Below are 22,368 nucleotides of genomic sequence, written 5' to 3' on the forward strand. Positions count from 1 at the left end.
CGGTCCTGGGGTTGCCGCCGTGGCCACGCCCATCGGTGTGACGCGGTCGGCAAGAGGTTAACTAAGTGGACCAAGCCCGTTAATATAACGGGCTCTAGTCCCTCACAGCCCCCCCCTCCTCTACCGCCCATATGACCCCCTATGTTTTTTTTCTTTTGTAAAAATGTCACGGGCATATTGGGCCTCACAATAATCAGCTAAAACTGTGTTTAACTTTGCAAGTTTGGCCCCCTAGCACCCTCAAGAACGGCGATATGGCCCTCGGCCTAAAAAGTTTGGACACCTAAAAAGTTTGGACACCCCTGTGGTAGGGGAAGGGCACATATTGAATCTCTCTAAGACCATTGCTGCCTATGGCAGTGACAGTCTGTATATTACAGAAAGTGGCAAGTTTGTGGGCTTCTGATCAACATACTTTAAAAGTGATGTATTTAGCATTGGCTAATGATTATGCTTTTATACAAAGATCTGCCAGTAGGTTACTACACACAACATTTGTGGCTGGAGTGGGGCTATAAAGCATGCCTCCACTTCCTCTAAGAAAACAAAAACATCTCTATATAATTCAGGTGTTTTATAAATACAGTACACCCACATAATTGTGATTACTCTGGTAACACTTCACAGTGTGTTACTGTCACGATCGGTGTAGCAGAGAGAGGGTCTGATTACCGGTGAACTGCAGTATCACCGAAAATGCAGAATATACCCGATTATCGATGATCTGCAGTATCACCGATAATCCGATATAACGCTAACCTCTGAACACCTGAGTAGTGTAAGTGCTTGGTGCAACAGTAATACCTCGAGGACTAAGCCTCAGAAACAAGTGCCGTACAGTATGAAGTACGGCAGCAATACAGATTCCTTCTGAAGGCCTGGACTCTCCCGGGGGAGGAGTCAGGCGGAGCGTAGGAAGGACAGAACGTGAGTGACACCTAGGAGAGAGTGTCACTAACAGATCTGGGAACTGCCTCTAACAGTAAGGTCAGTTCTCGAAGTCAGGCAAGCCAGGTCGTAACACACGGACAAATACAGTACAGATTCAGAATGCAGAGGCGGAGACTAATAAACAAGCAGGGTTCGGCAACAGGGTATCAGAAATATCGGGGTACAGAATCAGGAGTCAGATGCAGAGTCTAAGAGCGAGCCGAGGTTCGGCAACAGGGTATCAGAATGACAAGGTACAAGATCAGAATACAGAAGAATAGTAACAAGCTTGAGGAACCTGAGGAGCAGGTTCCCAATGAATACAGGATGGGCCCTGGGGCAGTAAATACAGAGCTGGCCCTGTGGAGCAGGTGCCCAGCAAATACAGCGCTGGCCCTGGGGAGCAGGTGCCCAGCAAATACAGAGCTGGCCCTATGGAGCAGGTGCCCAGTAAATACAGAGCTGGCCCTGTGGAGCAGGTGCCCAGCACATACAGTGCTGGCCCTGAGGAGCAGGTGCCCAGCAAATACAGAGCTGGCCCTGGGGAGCAGGTGCCCAGCAGATACAAAACTGGCCCTGTGGAGCAGGTGCCCAGCACATACAGTGCTGGCCCTGGGGAGCAGGTGCCCAGCAAATACAGAGCTGGCCCTGTGAGCAGGTGCCCAGCAGATACAGAGCTGGCCCTATGGAGCAGGTGCCCAGCACATACAGAACTGGCCCTGTGAAGCAGGTGCCCAGCACATACAGTGCTGGCCCTGGGGAGCAGGTGCCCAGCAAATACAGAGCTGGCCCTGTGAGCAGGTGCCCAGCAGATACAGAGCTGGCCCTATGGAGCAGGTGCCCAGTAAATACAGAGCTGGCCCTGTGGAGCAGGTGCCCAGCACATACAGTGCTGGCCCTGAGGAGCAGGTGCCCAGCAAATACAGAGCTGGCCCTGGGGAGCAGGTGCCCAGCAGATACAAAACTGGCCCTGTGGAGCAGGTGCCCAGCACATACAGTGCTGGCCCTGGGGAGCAGGTGCCCAGCAAATACAGAGCTGGCCCTGTGAGCAGGTGCCCAGCAGATACAGAGCTGGCCCTGTGAGCAGGTGCCCAGCAGATACAGAGCTGGCCCTATGGAGCAGGTGCCCAGCACATACAGAACTGGCCCTGTGAAGCAGGTGCCCAGCACATACAGTGCTGGCCCTGGGGAGCAGGTGCCCAGCAAATACAGAGCTGGCCCTGTGAGCAGGTGCCCAGCAGATACAGAGCTGGCCCTATGGAGCAGGTGCCCAGCACATACAGAACTGGCCCTGAGGAGCAGGTGCCCAGCAAATACAGAGCTGGCCCTGGGGAGCAGGTGCCCAGCAGATACAGAACTGGCCCTGTGGAGCAGGTGCCCAGCACATACAGTGCTGGCCCTGGGGAGCAGGTGCCCAGCAAATACAGAGCTGGCCCTGTGAGCAGGTGCCCAGCAGATACAGAGCTGGCCCTATGGAGCAGGTGCCCAGCACATACAGAACTGGCCCTGTGAAGCAGGTGCCCAGCACATACAGTGCTGGCCCTGGGGAGCAGGTGCCCAGCAAATACAGAGCTGGCCCTGTGAGCAGGTGCCCAGCAGATACAGAGCTGGCCCTATGGAGCAGGTGCCCAGCACATACAGAACTGGCCCTGTGAAGCAGGTGCCCAGCACATACAGGCAGGGCCGGCCCGCTCATGAGGCGGGGTGAAACATTTGCCTCAGGCGGCAGATCTGGGGGGGCGGCACCCGTCTGTCCATGGATGTTGGGGGCCGCCCGCCGAGCTGGCAGAAAGGGGGTATTGGGCCTAGCGGTGGGGAGGGGGGTCGGACCCCCCCTCCCTCGCCTGGCTTCCCCGATCTGTGCTCCTCCTCCAGCGTTAAGTACCAGCATGCATATGATTAGGAGGCAACGGGCAGGGGAATCACTCACCTCTTCGGCGTTCCATCGTGTGCTCCACTGACGTCACTTCCGGCAACGCCGCCCACTGTATTGTAAGTGGCCGGCGTTGCAGGAAGTGACGTCAGTGGAGCGCACGATGGAACGCGGAAGAGGTGAGTGATTCCCCCGCCCGTTGCCTCTTAATCATACGCACGCTGGTACTTAACGCTGGAGGAGGAGCGCAGATCGGGGGACCCAGGCAAGGGAGGGGGGCAAGGGAGGGGGGGGTCCCACCCCGGCGAGGTCCCACCCCGGCGAGGTCCCACCCCCCTCCCCACCGCTAGGCCCAATACCCCCTTTCTGCCCGCTATCCCTCCAGCTTGGCGCCCCCCCCCCCCCCCACAGCTGGGGGGGGTGGCGATTTTTTTTCTAATTTTGCCTCAGGCGGCAAAAGGTCTAGGGCCGGCCCTGCATACAGGCATGAACTATCTCCTAGCGATAGAGATAGTTCTCAGGGTCGGGAAGGCCAAGTCGACAACTCACAGACAAACAAAGTACAGGATCAGAAGACAGAAGCAGTGTAGTCAGACAGGCAGAAAGTCATAACAGATAATCACAATCAAACTAGTACTTTAGACTATCAACAGAATCTAGCTAAGTGTAGGATTACAGCTCCAGCTGGTCCCGGCACACTTTCGGATCTGACTAAGGGTCTGCGTGCTACCACGAAGTGATTGCAACGACAGGCAACCAGCAACTGACTAAGCAGCAGAATATATAGTTGCTGGACTCTGCTGCCCCGCCTGAACCATTCAGCCAATCATGAGTCCTACAGGAGTCAGCTGACCTTCCTGATCAGCTGACACTTCCCCTGCTGGTATAAAGGTCCTGCATTCAGGCTCGCGCGTGCATAGCTCTCCATCTGTCTAGGTGCACTAACAGACCCAGCCACACCAAGCACATGCTGCTGCATGCAAACAGCAGCTTTGCTGTCAGGACATGCGGCGGCTTTTCCGCGTTCCACCACACAGCCAGACGCGTGCAAACCGCTGCGTAGAACGCGGAGTCAGCCGCCTAGCTCTTGGCACACGCGGCGGCTTTTCCGCGTTTCCTCACAGTTACTGAGAAAGCTGCCTTGTGTCAGCTGTTTGTGAAATGGGAGTGATTGCTTCCAGCATATGTATGTATAAATTCTATGAGGTGTGGGGATCACTCCACCCTGTAGAATATAAATGTCTTGTTGCATTAAATCGATCAGCCTGTAATGGTGTGAAGAGAGCAATAGATAGTTTCAGATAGGTTGCAGTATACTATGCCCACCCTATTTGCCCAATCACAATGCTTTGTGCTTTAGAGAGTTCTGTGATTGGAGAACTGCTCCATATGAGATTTCTTGCTCTAAACTAGATCAGCACCAATTTTTGTACTAAAGTGGGTGACCCTTTAAGAGAATAAATGCACAGCATTTTCCTGAACACACACCGTGAATTGGTTGAATGTGCTGTTTTGCCTCTGAGTGCAAAAGGGACTAAGCTCTTCATTTCGCATTCTGACACCCATGTGTACAGTGTTTCTGATGCTTAGTCTTCTCCATACATAAATTTACAGCTAATGAACAATCATCTTCCTTATAAATAACATTCTCCCAAATGTCCCAATTATTTGATTGTTGGCGTCTTGCTTTGTTTAATTATGCATACATGCATTTATTATTTGAATCTAAATGTTTCTCACAAATGCAAACAATCTGCAATGAGCTGCTAGCAAATGTGTGTTTTTGATGTACTAATGGAAATACATTACCAGAGGAAACTGGACATAATGGGGTACTTAGGAAGGCCACATTATTGATGTATTACCACTGGAAATGGTGAACTGCATGTCTCCTCAGTCTTTACGATGGTGGACTGTATAAACATGTATGCTGTTGTGTGCCAGTCTTTGCAATTCACCCCGCTGCGAGCAGCACTGCATCCACACTGAATTGCAACTGGCTTTTAGTTATATAGATATTTCATTAAAAGCAGTAATATAAAAGAATATAAACTGGCTTTGATCTGTTGCATCCAATTATGTCCTGTAACCTCTTATTGCAATTGAGCTAGGTTTTTATTACATGCTGCTGTAAAGGAAAGGTATAATTACTTTGTTTAGCAAGGTAAAAATACGGTTTTTAAAGATATTTTTGTTTTACTGTCAAAAATATGCAATATTACAAATACTGTAAATCATTTTAGAGCTTTAAAGGATACCAGAGCTGAAACATACAGTAAAAACGAGGGGAGCATGCATGTATATGAAGTAGTCCTTATGCCCGCCACTCTGCCCGTTCTCCTTCGTCCCCCTCCTTTCTTTCGCAAATGCCTCCTACAGCTAATTCCTGGTTGGGCATTAGTGCACAGGCGCTGGCCCAGCTGCGCTTGTCCTTGATTTAGACTAATGGTTCCCAACCTTTTTGAAGCCGTGATACATCACTTCAAACGCTCAGATCTCCATGACACATTACCCTCCCAGGTTGGAATGTTCACACAACAATTTGCACTGCATGTTTTTATCCATGGTGCGCCCCCCATGGTGCTCTCAATATAGGTAGCCAAGCATAGGTGCCCCCTGTATAGGAAGTCAGATGTAGATGCCCTCAGTATAGGTATGTAGGTGCCCTCAGTATAGGTATGTAGATGCCCTCCTTCTCCTAAAAATGACTTTTTTTAGATATCCCACAGTTTTATTTTATATTTAAATCTAGTTGTAATGTTTTTAGGGCCCATTTCCACTCTTGCGGCATGAATTAGTAGCGGAAAACGCAAAACAAATTCGCACACGTATGCAAATTTTACCGCGAATTCACGGGCGTTTTTCGCTTATGTTAGTGAGTATGCAAATGTAACTATTCACATAAGCATTCTGAGCCAAAAGGATCTGGTGAGCGGATCCGGTCTCTGTTTCACCGGATCCGGATGGCTCAGTCCGTGGCCCGGTTCACATAGTGAAAACGGATCTGATCAATGTTTGATCGGATCCGTTTTCACTCAGCAAATACATACCTAATTTTCAGTAGTAGCTGGCGGTAGAGGCTTCCTCTTCTTCCGCTGTGACTGCACAAAGCATCATGTGACTTGTCACATGACAACGGAAGCCTCTACCGCTGGCTACTACTAAAAATCAGGTATGTATAAACGCTCCCTCACCCACCTGCCCGACTGCTACACCCTCACCCTCCCGTTGCTAGATTCACGTCGGCACATGCCCCCAATCCCCCGTGGAACGGTCTGTTTCTTCACTAGTGTGAAGAAACGTTACGTTTCCCATTGCCCCAATGCTGCAGTATTTTTTGTCCGGATGTGTTCCGCTGGGCAAAACGGTTCAGAAAATTAGGGTCTGCAGCATTTTATAGATACGTGGATCGGAACGTACGGAACGTATCCGTACCAATGGATGCATGTGAATGGATCCATAGGTTAACATTGGATCCATTCATATCCGTTCTGTTTGTACAGTATACATTCCAGTTCCGATCCGCAAAAAAACGCTAATGTGAACCGGGCCTGAGCTCGATATTTATAAAGATTCGATGTGATAAGGAGCACAAAAACATCTGTCTTTTTCTTTTAGATGGCAACCATTCTTCAGGTTTGTGGCAATACAGAAGAGCTTGTGATTGGCAGTCATTCATTTTTGATTGGCCAACGATAATATGAGGGTCAAAAGATTTTGAATACTATGAACAGATTGTGTAGGTAAATTCTCTTACTACATGAAGGTGGTAAAATAGCCAATAAAAACTGAAGGTGTATACCAGGCCTTACACAGGCCCCCTATTAACCAGTATGCACCAGTTGTCACCAGTGCTTTCAGGGCTTGAAGATATTCTCACACTTTTACATTGGTCAGCTAAGTAGCATGTTATTTCCAATATCATATGACCTAAACCACCCAAATTCAGGACTGGTGTACATTTAGTATCTACACAAATAGGTTTGGCGTACGCTAATATCAGTAATGTTCTATTACCAATATAATACTAATGCCTAGCTTGCAGCAAACTCAAAAGTTCTTACAGCTATGCCTAACACTAACCATACTACAATACACTTGTGCCACTTACCAATCCTCCTTGAACCAAACCTAAATACCCCCCAGAGAACCACTTTCCAAGCAAGCAGACGTCGTTTGTCAGTCACTGAACAGTTGCGTCACTTGTACAATTTGCTGATGCATTCTAAACACTTCTACGGTTTACTGATTGTCATACTACTTGGTGATTGTATCGGCCACGACACACCAAATTAAAACACTTTATAGCCACACACTAACATTAGATCTTACACTCATTGAAATTGCAAGTAGTACCATTTTCCCTAACCCAATCAAATGAAACGCAATATACAGGATCTTCTCAAAAAATTAGCATATTGTGATAAAGTTCATTATTTTCTGTAATGTACTGATAAACATTAGACTTTCATATATTTTAGATTCAAATACACACAACTGAAGTAGTTCAAGGCTGAAAAGCTTTATGGAGATGAAGATTTCATTTTTCAGCACGACCTGGCACCTGCTCACAGTGCCAAAACCACTGGTAAATAGTTTACTGACCATGGTATTACTGTGCTCAATTGGCCTGCCAACTCTCCTGACCTGAACCCCATAGAGATTCTGTGGGATATTGTGAAGAGAAAGTTGAGAGACGCAAGACCCAACACTCTGGATGAGTTTAAGGCCGCTATCGAAGCATCATGGGCCTCCATAACACCTGAGCAGTGCCACGGGCTGATTGCCTCCATGCCACGCCGCATTGAAGCAGTCATTTCTGCAAAAGGATTCCCGACCAAGTATTGAGTGCATAACTGAACATAATTATTTGAAAGTTTACTTTTTTTTGTTTTAAAAACACTTTTCTTTTATTGGTCGGATGAAATATGCTAATTTTTTGAGATAGTAATTTTGGGTTTTCGTGAGCTGTATGCCAAAATCATCAATATTAAAACAATAAAAGCCTTGCACTACTTCAGTTGTGTGTATTTGAATCTTAAATATATGAAAGTCTAATGTTTATCAGTACATTACAGAAAATAATGAACTTTATCACAATATGCTAATTTTTTGAGAAGATCCTGTATATTGAAAACAGATCACAGTCTTTTTCAAGCACAAGAGTGTAAATATTTATTCTATTTCTTCATCTTTAATTTTGTATTGTATTCTTCTTTATTGTAGGTGCTGCGATGTCTTTGAAGATAAAAATCACCCTCATTTTTTCTGTCCTGTTTCTGTTAATCAGCATATCGGTTATTATTGCTATTTCATACATTCAAATTCACCACGAGCAAGCTGTTTCCCCTGGCCTGAAGGTAAGCCACATTAAAAGGCTTGTAAAAATGAACATATCTGTTAATAATGCAAAATTACATGCTCATCAGATGCCTTGTGGATCTGATTTCCTAAGCCATCAATGGGTGATCTCCAAGCATCTCCATTGGGGATATTATATATTAGCAGGGAAATGTGCACTAATTGATTAAACAATTGTCTGCAGTTAATTGGACAGTATTCATTCTAAAGGTAGGCATACATCAGTCAACTTGGAGGCTGTAACGATTGTGGAATTCTCTCCGTGATCAGCGCACAGGACGTGCGCTGACACTGCGGAAATCATCCCCAAGCGTATAATTTGAGGGAACCCAGAAAAAGGTGCAAGGCACCTGTAGAGGGAAATTCCTGTCGGCAGGTGGAGCTGTGGAATGCAGAGGAACAGCTCCTCTGCCCTGCCACAGATGCCAGACAGGAATTGTACAAAGGGAAGAAACGCAGGGCAAGATAGCCCTGAAAGAGAGAGATCAAAGCGACAGAGGGTATGTGTGTCCACTAATCTAGTGGCCACCCTGCGACGATGAACACACAACCATGAAGATCAGGTGAGAAGGCAATCGCCAGAGATGGCGATTGCTAACAGCGACACAAGACCGAATAAGCACCGATGAGGAATGTATGTATGTCCACCAATCTAGCCGCCAACCTGCAACGGCGGACACACAACGGAGGAAACCAAGCGAGAACGCAATCGCAAGAGAAGCGATTGCGAAAGAGAATGAGCACAGGGACAGAATGTATGTATGTGCCCCAATCTAGTCGCCAACCCGCGATGGTGCACACGCAACAGCAGAAACGAAGTATGAACGCAATCGCGAGAGAGGCGATTGCCAGAGGTGACACAAGGCTACAGCAAGGCAGAGCACAAGAGTAGCAAAGGCACAGCAAATAATACAATGAGAAGATAAGGAAAATAATAAACGCTGACTAAACTCCAACACCGCACTCATTCGCAACAGCGAACGCGTTTTCTGCGCGGCCTCCGCGTGTTAAGCACAACAGAGACAAGCACGCCTAACTAACCACCGACAGACAAACATGAAACAGAGGATGCGAGCGCTTGCTTAACGGTTACCTCACCGAGCCTCCAGCAAGCGTTCGTAGCAGACAAGACAGATACACAAAAACAGGGATAAGTGAGAGATACGATCCACTGCTCTTTCCGCCAGAGCGAGTGCGACCCAAGTAAGGCAACAGGGCTAGCAGGATGCCCTGCTCTTTCCGTCAGAGCAGGTGCGATCCAAGTATAGCAAGAGAGTTGCAGACCAGAAGGATCCACAGCCACTACTGCTAGTGGCTAGTGTGATCCAAGCACGACAGACAGACAGAACAGGCAATACAAATAATACAATCCTGACTGCCCTAGCAAGGATGCCCAGTGCAGTCCCAGGAATTACTCTAAGCTAATCTTCAAACAATAAGCATGGCTGACACTCCAGGAGTGTTTCACAGGACTAACCCTTATGACCAGCAACTTACTGTGGAATCACATGGTATATATAGAGCAAGCCTACAAAGGATGTGGCTAGGCAATTTGCATGACAAACGTATGCAAATTCCTTAGCAGCAGCAAGCTGCAAAACTGACAAAAGGTCTCTCTTCCAGAGACCTGCAGAATGCAGAACTGAACAGTGGTCAAAAAGCTGCCTGCCTGCGCAGGCAGCTGAGCGGATCATTACAGAGGCCCATCGACTATCAAATTAGATTATAATATGCTGCCAAGTGCATGCCCGACCAACAATGCAAACAATTTTGGGCATTAGTTAATCGCACATGCTTCAAGATGTAGGGCTGACTCAGCGTTAAAGGCGTGCGAAATCAGGACAAGCGATGACAGACATGCAGACTCTGGCTCCATAAAGGGAATCTGAAGCGAAAGGTATATGGAGGCTGCCATATTTACCGGGATATTTTTTTTTTACTACTTCCATGTAGTATGACAGCTTACCAACGCAATCTTTTCCTAGTATTCAAAATCTGTTGGGCCTCATACTACATGGAAGTAGTAAAATAGGCCAAGCAAAATTGGATGTGTGTACGGATGTGTGTACCTTTTTTGCTGCTTTTCCATTAGGCTGCATACACACGTCCTTTTTTGATGGGCCAATGATTGGCCAATTTTCCCACTTCCATGTAGTATGAGGGTTCAGCTACACAATCTGTTCACAGTATTCAAAATCTAGAGGCCCTCATACAACATGGAGGTGGGAAAATTGGCCCATCATTGGTCAATCAAAATTGATGCTGTGTAAATAACTCAAAATGTGCAGCAGTGAGGAGAGTATTCGGCAACTTCCATTGCTGCTTTATAAATAGACCTCCTGCACGCCACAATAATGCATGTAGAGAAAAAAGGAGAACTTACCTCTTTCCTATAGACAGCACAGACACAATGATAAATAAGGCCAATGCTGCTTTTTGATGAAGTTTAAAAGTATTTATTTGTGATGCTAACCCAGATGTGCTTAATTTATATTTTTATATACTGGGTTAGTATGGAATAGTGTTGGATGCCGGATCCTCAAGAACCACAGTATATGTTTACCAATGGCCTGCTGAAAAGGAGAACAACACTGGAGTGGTGAGCCAGACCTTCAAATGCAATGTTAATGGTGAGAATGCAATTATTATTTGTCATGGAATTCACTGTGACAGTCCATAGCATGTTTATGCATGACATGTTCCTTCCCTGAGTGTAAAACATACACGCCAACATGATGACCTTTTTTCCCCCAAATCATTCATTGTACAAAATTACATGAAATGAAATCCCTACTGAATCAAATTAACTCTGACATTAATCAAAGCGAATTGGTTAGAGCTGTGCTACAGTAATCTGGTAATGTCGTTTCCGTAAGCTCAATCTTCCTATGCAGGAAATTGAAATAAATGAGACAGCGCTAACATTATAAAAGATCTCCATGATAAAACTCATGTGACTCTGATTGCTTTTACAGTCTTAACCACTTCACCACTGTGGGGTTTTCCCCCTGAGCACCAGAGCAATTTTCACCTTTCATCGCTCCTCCCTTTCATTCTCCAATAACTTTATCACTACTTGTCACAACAAAATGATCTATATCTTGGGTTTTTTTGTCACCGATTTGGCTTTCTTTGGGTGGTACATTATGCTAAGAATTATTTTACTCTAAATGCATTTTAATGGGAATAATAAGACAAAAAGGGAAAAAATCATTATTTCTCAGTTTTTGGCCATTATAGTTTTACAATAAAACATTCTACTGTAGATGAAAGCCACACATTTTATTTGCCCGTTTGCCCTGGTTTTGCAAAGTAATGTTTAAAATATTTCCCTAGTACTATGTATAGCACCAATATTTTATTTGAAAATAAAGGTGCATTTTTTTCAGTTTTGCATCCATCATTGATTAAAAGCCCATAATTTAAAAATTAACAGTAATATACACTCTTACATACATATTAAAAAGTTCAGTCCCTAAGGTAACTATTTATGTATTTATTAATTGTCATGCAAAAAATGTTTTGGGTACTATGGGAGGGGAGTGGGTCTTTTATTATTATACATTTTAAGTAGGTGTAAATTTACTATTTGGCCATTAGATGTCCTCACGCATTACATTCTTTTGCGCAATATTAGTACGCTAAACAGGAAGTAATGCGTGAATGTGTAACTCCGGAAGATACAATGACGCAGGCATCTCACTGCTGATTGCAATCATTGATACAGCGGTTTAGATCAATGAATGGGAACTGCGTTCCCATTTACTGATCCCTGGGCTAACTTGTGGCAATGTGGGCGTGCACTGGCGTGCGCACATGAGCGTGCGGGAGCGCAGGCAATGGGAGTCGCAGTGGAGGAGAGTGTATCTACGTCTTGAGCGCTGAGATGAAGTCTGCCGGAGAATAGATATACTGTACGCAGGCGGGCAAGTGGTTAAGCTACGTTCACACATGCCATAATCGTTGTCTGAAACAGGGGTGACAACGATCCATCTGGAGTCGGGAAGGAATTTTTTCCCTTTTGGGGCTAATTGGACAATGCCTTGTAAGGGTTTTTCGCCTTCCTCTGGATCAACAGGGATATGTGACGGAGCAGGCTGGTGTTGTACTTTATTTCTGGTTGAACTCAATGGACGTATGTCTTTTCTCAACCCAAATAGCTATGTAACTATGTTATGACCGTTTCAGTCATTGATCATTATGTGTGTACAGAGGTCGCCGATCAATATTGCTTAGGCATCGTTAAAGATCCGCCCTGTCAAATTCTTAACAACCCCCGATGGCCAAGCATGACCGCTCGCAATTCTTTTTACAAGCCTCCGTTGCCCACCGATCGTCGTCCCTCTGTCCCCTGCATAGCAGCAGAACACCTTGAGGCTAGTGATGTGTCTATACAACATCATTCCTCAAATTGTCGCCCGAGGGATAATCTTGATCCCCGATGGGCAACAATTCTCACATGTGTGTACTTAGTTTTAGCCCAGATTAGCATATCAAGTCTCTGCATGCGACCTATTCATCACTGTTCCCGAAGTGACCGATTTCCATGTTTTGAACGTTTCTAATTCCCCATTTCAATCCATACGTTAAATGGGGCATATCAGAAATAAAGGACGCATTTAACTAAAACATACAGTGATTAAAAACAATAAATGGAAGGTAAATATTAAGCCACCAGAATATGTAGCACATAGACACAATGTTTTGTGAAACACCAACCCTACTTCAATAGGTCAATTTGTGCCCTTGACCAACACATCATAAAAGTGGAGCTAAGCAACTATACAATGTATTACATGTATAAATGGAAATATATTAACATAAATACTTCATATGTCATTTTAAAATAGTTCAAGAGTCCTTAGTACTTAATTTAAGCTATATTGGTGGCGCAGTGAGGCACTGTACTAAAGTCCCATCTCTACTCTACAAGAATATATTTACCAGGAAAATGACACTTGTCTATTCCTGTCTATGTGGTTGTAGAGCAGCTTCCACTTTTGTATGCAAGCCCCTTACACACCCCAGGGGCTGGCGCTTAGACACTCTCTGACCACTAGAGTATTGTTTCCCCTTTTGATGTTGTATGTATATACAGTGGGATGGGAAAGTTTGGGCAACCTTGTTCATTGTCATGATTTTCCTGTATAAATCGTTGGATGTTACAATCAAAAAAATGTCAGTTAAATATATCATATAGGATACACACACAGTGATATTTGAGAAGTGAAATGAAGTTTATTGGATTTACAGAACGCATGCAATAATTGTTTAACCACTTGAGGACTGCAGTGTTAAACCCCCCAAAAGACCAGGCCATTTTTCATTAAATTGGCCACTGCAGCTTTTGGGCCAAGCTCTCAAGTGATCCCCCCCCTTTTCTCCCCAGAAGAAGAGCTCTCTGTTGGTGGGGTCTGATCGCCCCCCAGATGTTTGTTTGTTTATTTGTTGGTGTTTATTTGTCTATTTTTTTTTTATAAAAAATGACTGTTTTTTTAAACTAATGTACGCCCACCTCCTTCCCTCGCCAGTCAATCCCCGTGATCAGCTGTCATAGGCTTCAGCCTATGAAGGCCGATCACCTCTGTGCCTCAGGAAGGGACAGCCCAGCCGTGTCACATGGCTGTCCCCAGTACAGTGCTGCTGCAGATCGCAGCGCTGTACGGGCAATAAGACGGCAAAACAGTTTAACAGTCTCCCGAGCAGCGATGCAGTCTCCAAGCAGGAGATGAGCGCGCAGCCTGCAAAACAGAGCCCCAGGACTTTACGTTAGGTGGTTCTGGGGCTGCCACCGCAGTGACGCGGTCGGCTAGTAGTTAAACAGAATTAGACAGGTGCATAAATTTGGGTGTCACAAAAAAAAAAAAGAAATCAAAATTTACTAGATCCTCCTTTTGCAGAAATTACAGCCTCTAAACACTTCCTGTAGGTTCCAATGAGAGTTTGGATTCTGGTTGAAGGTATTTTGGACCATTCCTCTTTACAAAACATCTCTAATTCATTCAGGTTTGATGGCTTCTGAGCATGGACAGCTCTCTTTAGCTCACACCACAGATTTTCAATTATATTCAGGCCTAGGGACTGAGATGGCCATTCCAGAGCGTTGTACTTGTTCCTCTGCATGAATGCCTTAGTGGATTTTTAGCAGTGTTTAGGGTCGTTGTCTTGTGGAAGGATCGAGCCCCGGCGCAGCTTCAGCTTTGTCACTGATTCCTGGACATTGGTCTCCAGAATCTGCTGATACTGAGTGGAATCCATGCGTCCCTCAACTTTGACTAGATTCCCAGTCCCTGCACTGGGCACATGGCTCCACAGTATGATGGAACCACCTCCATATTTTACTGTAGGTAGCGGGTGTTTTTCTTGGAATTCTGTAGTGTTTTTCCTCCATGCATAACTCCCAAATAACTCAATTTTAGTTTCATCAATCCACAGCACTTTATTCCAAAAAGAAGCTGGCTTGCCCAAATGTGCTTTAGCAGCTCTGTTTGTGCTGTGGGCTAAGAAAAGGCTTCCTCTGCATCACTCTTGCATACAGCATCTCCTTGTGTAAAGTGTGCCAAATGGTTGAACGATGCATAGGGACTCCATCTGCAGCAAGATGATGTTGTAGGTCTTTGGTGCTGGTCTGTGTATTGACTCTGACTGTTCTCACCATTCGTCGCTTCTGTTTATCCGAGATTTTTCTTGGTCTGCCACTTCAAGCTTTAACTTGAACTTAGCCCGTGGTCTTCCGTTTCCTCAATATGTTCCTAACTGTGGAAACAGAAAGCTAAAATCTCTGAGGCAGCTTTCTGTATCCTTCCCCTAAATCATGATGGTGAACAATCTTTGTCTTCAGGTCATTTGAGAGTGGTTTTGAGACCCCCATGTTGCTACTCTTCAGAGAAAATTAAAAGAGGAGGGAAACTTACAATGGACCCCCTTAAATACTCTTTCTCATAATTGGATTCACCTGTGTATGTAGGTCAGGGGTCACTGAGCTTACCAAGCCAACTTGAGTTCCAATAATTAGTTCTAAAGGTTTTGGAATCAATAAAATGACAAATTTATGCCCAAATTTATGCACCTGCCTAATTTTATTTGAACAATTATTGCACACTTTCTGTAAATCCAATAAACTTCATTTCACTTCTCAAATATCACTGTGTGTGTCTCCTATATGATATATTTAACTAACATTTTTTATTGTAACAACCAACGATGTATACTGGAAAATCATAAAAATTAACAAGATTGCCCAAACTTTCGCATCCCACTGTAGCTGTATGATTTGAGTCCGATTAATGAGGAATCGCTGAATAAATGCTATCATCCTGATTCAAAACTTCTTCCTTTTTCTCTGACCACTAATCACAGATATTTCTATAATGAGAGCCTGATAGTCTCCCACATTGGTTAGCTAGGTCACATGATGTGACCCTGATCAACCAACATGAAGCCTGTAGCTAGAGGAGGAAGAGTATGGATACTCATTTCTGATGCGGAACAAGGAAAAGGTGTTGATTTACCACCACATTTTTATGCACAAACAGGCTGCTATTAAATTCACACAGAAACACACACAAGCGTATATTTGCATATACAGACATATACTGTATACACAGATAAGCACAAGTGCCCAGACGCACACACAGGCACATGGAAACGTGCAGACACACACATATTGACACAGAAATGTTCACAGACACACACACACACATATGCACACAGATACAGTACATGTGCATAGACACACACATGCAGAGACACTCATATGCGCACAGACACTCATATGTGCACAGAAAAATACATGTGTATAGTTTTGTTCAAAGAGGGGCAAGAATAGTAAAAAGCTAATGTTAAAGCTATTCCTAGAGACAGGATGTAGCGCTAGTAATGTGTCTCACTGCATCTTTATAAACAGAATGCCCATTATTTGTAAAGTAAAAGAAAGGCTTTAAAGGACACCTGAACTGACCCCATAATTGTTAAACCACACATGACAATGTGTATTATGGGTCCTAACTTACCGGTTCCCTGGTTTGGATTTGCACGCCTCCATTGTGCTGCTCTGCAGTAGAAGATGAGGGAGCAGCATATGCACTGTCCATTCCATGCAAACACTTTGGCCAGAAACCCACTAGGAGCGATTTTCTGAGTGTTTTGCGATTTGAAAACTCTTGCTAATGTAAGGCTATGGGTGTGATCCCACTTGAGCAATGTGATTTTTATAAAAAAATTCCCCATAGCATTGCATTAGCAAGAGCACCTTCAAATCACTAGCGATTAGAAATCGCTCCTAGTGGGTTTCTGGCCTTCCTGTACGTTTGCGCTGCAGTGTGGAGTGGGACAGAGCATGCGCTTCTTTTGTCTTCCGTTCGACTGGCTCCATTCTGAGCCACAAATGGGGAGATGGTGGCACAACAGAGGGGGATCCATCCAATCCGGGGACTGCTAATTCAGGCGTGCTTTAATACTATGGAAAGAAATACAATAATTATAAATTGATTGGTGCTCTGCTTTCAGGTCTTGGCATCTCCAGCTATGCTGCTGAACCTGAAAATGTTGCTAAGAACATAGATGGCTGTATGAAGAAAGTATTAGAAGTGATACCATTGAATCAGCAGAACAGCACCCCAGCATATTTGGGAGCCACTGCTGGAATGAGACTTCTTCGGTGAGTGATTTATTAATATGGAAAAAAAGGAGTCAGACAGTAGATTACGTTACAGCTAAGCACGTCAAGACATATTTTTGGCATTCATACTCTTTCTAGGAAACAACTTGCTCTTACTTGTATGTTTATGGCTGACATTGAAAATTCATCTTTCCAGTTTCTCAGCATTTTGTCTTCTTTAAATGGCTTAGGTTGAAAAATGAAAGTGCTGCTCAAGGAGTCCTTTCCAGTATTGAGAACTACTTTCAGACGCAGCCATTTGATTTTAGAGGAGCTCACATCATAACTGGTCAGGAGGAAGGGGTGTACGGATGGATTACAGTCAACTATTTAATGGGAAATTTCTTGGAGGTGCGTGCAAATACATTGCATGCTTTATGTGCCCTGATATTTGGCATCACATTATTTGTATGCATATACTGTGTAATTTCATGTGTGTGCAGTCCTTTCCATTTGTATTACAGTTGACCTTTCATGAAATAATGGAAAACTGACATACTGTAGTATAGTGATACAACTGAAGACTGATACATACAGTACGTCAAATATTAAAAAAGAAGTTATAAGAAATAAATACACACTTTCAATCACGTACTGTGTGTCCTCAGAGAATACGGAGCTCACAAGTATGAGACTCTGCCCCCTGCGCATTTCCAACCCACGTGGTCAGTAACATTAGGGGGTACTCTGAACTTTGGAGGGGAAGGGTGGGGGGTGTTCAAAATCTTCCCCCTTTTATAGACCACTCTTATCCAATTTTACGGACAAGAGCTGTTGCCTTATTTCTGGTGTTCAAGAGGAAGTGGTGATAGTATGGGAAGAACTTCTGGTGGTATCTAGAAACCCACTTAAATGTTCAACATAAAAGTCAGGGATATAGCAGGAAGTCAGTAAATAGCAGCCATCATATTTCTTTCAGTACAGATTTCCTGTAAATGGAAAAAGGACCTATAGAGATACAAATACAGTATGTATAGTTATTATTTCATAGTCCCAGTGGTTCCCGATCAACAGCTTCAGAGTTCCAAAGTTGTCTATTTCCATAGTGACAAATGGGAAGAAACTGGCAAACCACTTCCCCAAGATGGCCACTGCATCCTTACTGTTCCGATCTAGGAGCTAGTGAAAGGAATGACACTTTGGTTGAAAAAGAGTCTACCTTCTTAACCAGGGGAGCCTCTAGGCATAGGCAGTACAGGCCATTGCCTGGAGTGCCATTGGTCCTGGGGGGCGCCATGTTGCTGGATTAAGCCCTGCCCCAAAAATAAGCCCCACCCCCGTGGTTATTCTATTTGCTTCTGCTACATCTACTTAGCGTAAATTGCAGGCAGCTGCCACCTCTGTGCCTTGTGCATCCTTCTTCCCCCCTTTGTGCCTCCTTCTTTCCCTTTTGTGCTTCCTTCAGTCCCTTGTGCCATGTCTGACCCTGTTTGTCCATCTGTCTCACTTTGTGCCTCCTTCTGTGCCCCTTTGTGCTGCCTTCTGTCCCCCTGTGCCTCCTTATGTCCCTTTGCCTTTATTTGTCCCCTTGTGCTACCTCTCCTTATGTCCCTTTGCCTTTATTTGTCCCCTTGTGCTACCTCTGCCCCCCCCCCCCCCCCCAGTTCCTTCTTCATTGTCACTCTGCCTCCTTCTGTCTCCATGTGCCTCTTCAGTTCCTATGTGCCACCTCTGTCCCCTGCGCCTTTCTCTGTCCCCCGTGCCTCCTTCTGTGCCTGTTTGTGCCTTCTTCTGTCTCCCTGTGACTCTTTCTGTCCCCCTCTGCCTCCTTCTGTTTTCCTGTGCCTCCTTACATCCCCCTCTGCTGTCTTCTGTCCCCCTTTTGTGCATACTTCTGTCCCCCTTTGTGCCTCCTACTGTCTCCCAGTGCTTCCTTCTGTACCCTGTGTGCCTCCTTCAGCCCCCTGTGCCTCCTTTTGACCCCCTTTGAGCCTCAATCTGTCCCCATTGTGCTGCCTCCTGACCCACTTTGTGCCTCCTTCTGCCCCCCTGTCCCTCCTTCTGTCCTCTGTTCTGCCTCCTTCTGGCCCTCATGCCTTCTTCTGTACCACCTGCTGCCCCTAAGTGTACCTCCTTCTGTCCTCCTTTGTGTCTCATTCTGCACCCTATTGTGCCTCCTTTTGTCCCCCATTGTACCTCATTTTGTCCCCGTGTGCCTCTTTCTGTCCCCTTGTGCCTCCTTCTGTCCTCCTTTGACTTCGTTCAACCCTCGTGCCTCCTTCCTTCCCCCTGTGCCTCCTTATGTCCCCCTGTGTGCCTTCTTCCTTACATGTATTTTCTTTCTTACATGTATTTTTGGGTGAAACACTGCCACAATAAGTGTAAGTTCTGGTGCAACGCTGCCACATTACAATTATTTTCTGTTGAAATCTTGCCGCATTATGGTTATTTCATGGGGGAGTCGGCGCCATGGCGGTAGGGGGGGGGGAGCTTCACAGGTTTTCTCGCCTGGAGTGACAAAATGGCTAGAGGCACCCCTGTTCTTAACCTTTCCATTACTCTTGTGACCAAAAGCTTATTGATGAGGTGCTGAGTCACAGAGCTACTCACCAGCACAATTACTACCTCACTGAGAAGACACATCTGGGTTCAGAAGATGCTGATTGGGGACCACATGAACTGTGAAGGGGAAAGTGAGTTTATTTTTTTACTCTCGATAGGTTATTTTTCTAGTCCTCACTGGCAATACATTTTAAAATAGATTGAGTTGATATAAAATGTTTAGCATTGGCATAAAACGTTTAGCAGTATGCTGCTGTCAGATATTTTCTTTAATATAAAAACATTACAAATAATGTTAAAATCAATAATGTAATATACTTATGTGATTGATTTTGGCCCTAAAATACAGAACAGGAAAGAAGTTTCTTTGTACAAGCATTTCTTACTGGCTGCCAGTCATTCCTGGTCATTGGCTGCCGATGTTTAGTAATCATGCTTTAACCTCCCTGGCGGTAAGCCCGAGCTGAGCTTGGGCTATGCCGCGCAGGAGGATTTCTCAGACCCTGCTGGGCCGATTTGCTTAATTTTTTTTTGCAACACGCAGCTAGCACTTTGCTAGCTGCGTGTGCACTCCGATCGCCGCCGCTACCCGCCGATTGTCCGCCACTCGCCGCGCTGCCCCCCCCCCCCCAGACCCCGTGCGCTGCGTGGCCAATCAGTGCCAGGCAGCGCTGAGGGGTAGCTCGGGACTCCTAATGACGTCACGACGTCGATGACGTCATGCCGCCCGTCGCCATGCCAACGGGGGAAGCCCTCCAGGAAATCCGGTCCTTAGTCCTTAGCCCCCTGGCGGTTTTTAATAGACCGCTAGGGAGGTTAATAGCAACCTGCTTCATTCCCTTACACAGAAAGCAATGCCCAAGATGCTAATAAATCTAGCTGTCCTTCATTACCTCCAGAGGAACTTTCCACTTAACTCCCCAATACATCAATGCCACAACTATCATCAGTAGCCAGACATCTGCAGGCTAGGGACTGTCAAATGCCTTTCTAAAAAGGGACTGTTGGCCTTTTATTAGATGAAAAATAAGATGTGATGCTGCAGCAGTGATTAGAGGGGCACAATTCACCACCAGACATCCTCACCATAGACAAGTGAGTCTATCTCATTGTCTGTCGGTCAGTTTTCACCCTTGTGACTTTTCTGGATTTCCTATGGATTTAACTGCAGTATAGCTCAAGTTGTACTCAATGGACACATCTTTTTTTCAATCTAGACAGAGGTGGACTGTCCCAGGTCACAGGCAAACATTTCTTCTTTCCTTTAAAAAGGGACATTTGGGGGCCACTTACATATGTCAACAGGGCAATCCAGTCATCACTCCTGTGCAGCTTCCTCTCTGGTAAGTAGCAACTCCTGAAAACACAACCTCCCCGGCCTTGCCTCCATTTTAGTGATTAGACACAAGTTTGGGGAAGGTGGAGCTGTGAAGGTCACATTCCCAAGAACTGGATCTAAGAGAGAAGTGAATGCCAGGTGACTGATAGTGTGGCCTGGCAACCCTTTTTTAGAGATCCTCAATCTTAAGATACTTACAGGATTACCCGATATTTGCCAGCAGTCCTATGTGGCCCGCAATATCAGTGAGCAGTCATAGATGGTTCCCGATATCAGCCAACAGTCAGACGTGATCCGCAATATTGGCCAGCAGTCATAGGTGGTTCCCAACAACAGCCAGCAGTCAGCAATATCTACCAGCAGTCATAGGTGGCCACAATTTCTGTCAGAGGTGATCCCTGCCTTTGTCAGCAGTTAGCAAGCACTACAAAGCTGAGGACATACTGTGAGGTAAACTAGAAAGTTGAAATACATTTTTTGGAAATTGCAAACACAACAGGGTGCTGGAAAGCAGGACACGCACGAGTGAGCACAGGAAAGTTGGGACCCCGGAACTTTGTCTTCCTATATTTGACACTTGTGACACCAGACACTTTTCTTTCTCCAAGGGCCACTCGGTTGTGCTTACCCCCAAAGCCAAATGATTGCAGTCCTCATTTTAACCTAGATAACTATGTAACTATATTGTGTGCAGGCAGGTAGAGAAAGGAAAGGCTGGCACTGCTGCAGTTGCGTAATTTATTGTTGCAAAAATATCTCTCTAGCCTAACTATATTGTGTATTTGGGAATGTCCTTCCAGATTCATATAAAGATTTCAGTTTAAGATTCAGAGGATCCAATGAAGTTAGTAACACCTGATCCTAATCCTATAACAAAATGGGTCTTTTCCAATTCAACTTTTCTCTAAGATTTCTCCTAGGTGATATTTTCACATCTTGCCAATAAAATGCATTTGAAGCCACCAGCAAGCAAGAGAAGAGAGTAATTTTGAAAATACTTATTTACCTACCAGTGGCGTTTTTAGGGTCCTTGGAGATCGGGGGCACCTGTGGGCACCAGGCGCGGCAAAAAAATGGATGTGGCCATGAAGTGAGTGGGCATGGCCATGGGTGGGGCCAAATGTACATGAACTTAGCGGTGTAAGCTACAGATAACAGGCCTGCCCATCGAAATATTGGATGGAACCCCCTGTCCTTTATTTAGATAATTTACAATCAGTATAGGCATAGATCAAAGATGTATACGCACATACAATTTTGATTGGTCAATCACTGACCACCAATTTTACCACCCCCGTGCAGTAAATGGGCCAACAGACAATGAATTTGATGAACAGAGCTAAAATTGGCTAATCAAAATTGTATGTGTGTACCAGGCTTTACAGCTAATACTGTACATACTGAAAGTAGCAGGGATCAGCATACAATACAGCTGGTTTACAATCAGTAAAGGCACAGAGTAACACCTTACACTGTACGCACTGGAGGTATATCAGCACACAGTGCAGGCACTAGAGAACAGCGTATACTGTACATAGTGTAGGCAGCAGAATTCAGCACACTGCAACTAGCATGCCAAAAATATGAGGATCACGCGCGCCGCACCGAAAAATGGGTGGGCCATGGACCAGAATGTAGGTGTGGTAACGGGTGGAGACAAGTTTACATGAACCTAGCAATGGTGGGACATTAGATTAGGACAGT

General features: G+C 45.2%; 1 protein-coding gene across 4 annotated transcripts in view; it reads left to right on the top strand.

The window, feature by feature from the left end:
- ENTPD3 (ectonucleoside triphosphate diphosphohydrolase 3) overlaps nt 1-22,368 on the top strand; it is a 72,062-nt gene that overhangs the window by 16,280 nt on the left and 33,414 nt on the right. For 3 of the 4 annotated variants that reach the window (XM_068234478.1, XM_068234481.1, XM_068234479.1), the window contains exons 2-5: nt 8,030-8,163; nt 10,677-10,794; nt 16,673-16,823; nt 17,015-17,174. In XM_068234478.1, the coding sequence (XP_068090579.1) occupies nt 8,038-8,163; nt 10,677-10,794; nt 16,673-16,823; nt 17,015-17,174 (555 nt within the window). In that variant the 5' untranslated portion in view covers nt 8,030-8,037. Of the gene's footprint in view, nt 1-1,129; nt 1,185-8,029; nt 8,164-10,676; nt 10,795-16,672; nt 16,824-17,014; nt 17,175-22,368 lie in introns of those variants that run through there. The other variant, XM_068234480.1, reaches the window with a different exon arrangement.

The sequence above is a fragment of the Hyperolius riggenbachi genome, chromosome 5 (genome assembly GCF_040937935.1).
Source record: "Hyperolius riggenbachi isolate aHypRig1 chromosome 5, aHypRig1.pri, whole genome shotgun sequence".
Taxonomy (NCBI): Eukaryota; Metazoa; Chordata; class Amphibia; order Anura; family Hyperoliidae; genus Hyperolius; species Hyperolius riggenbachi.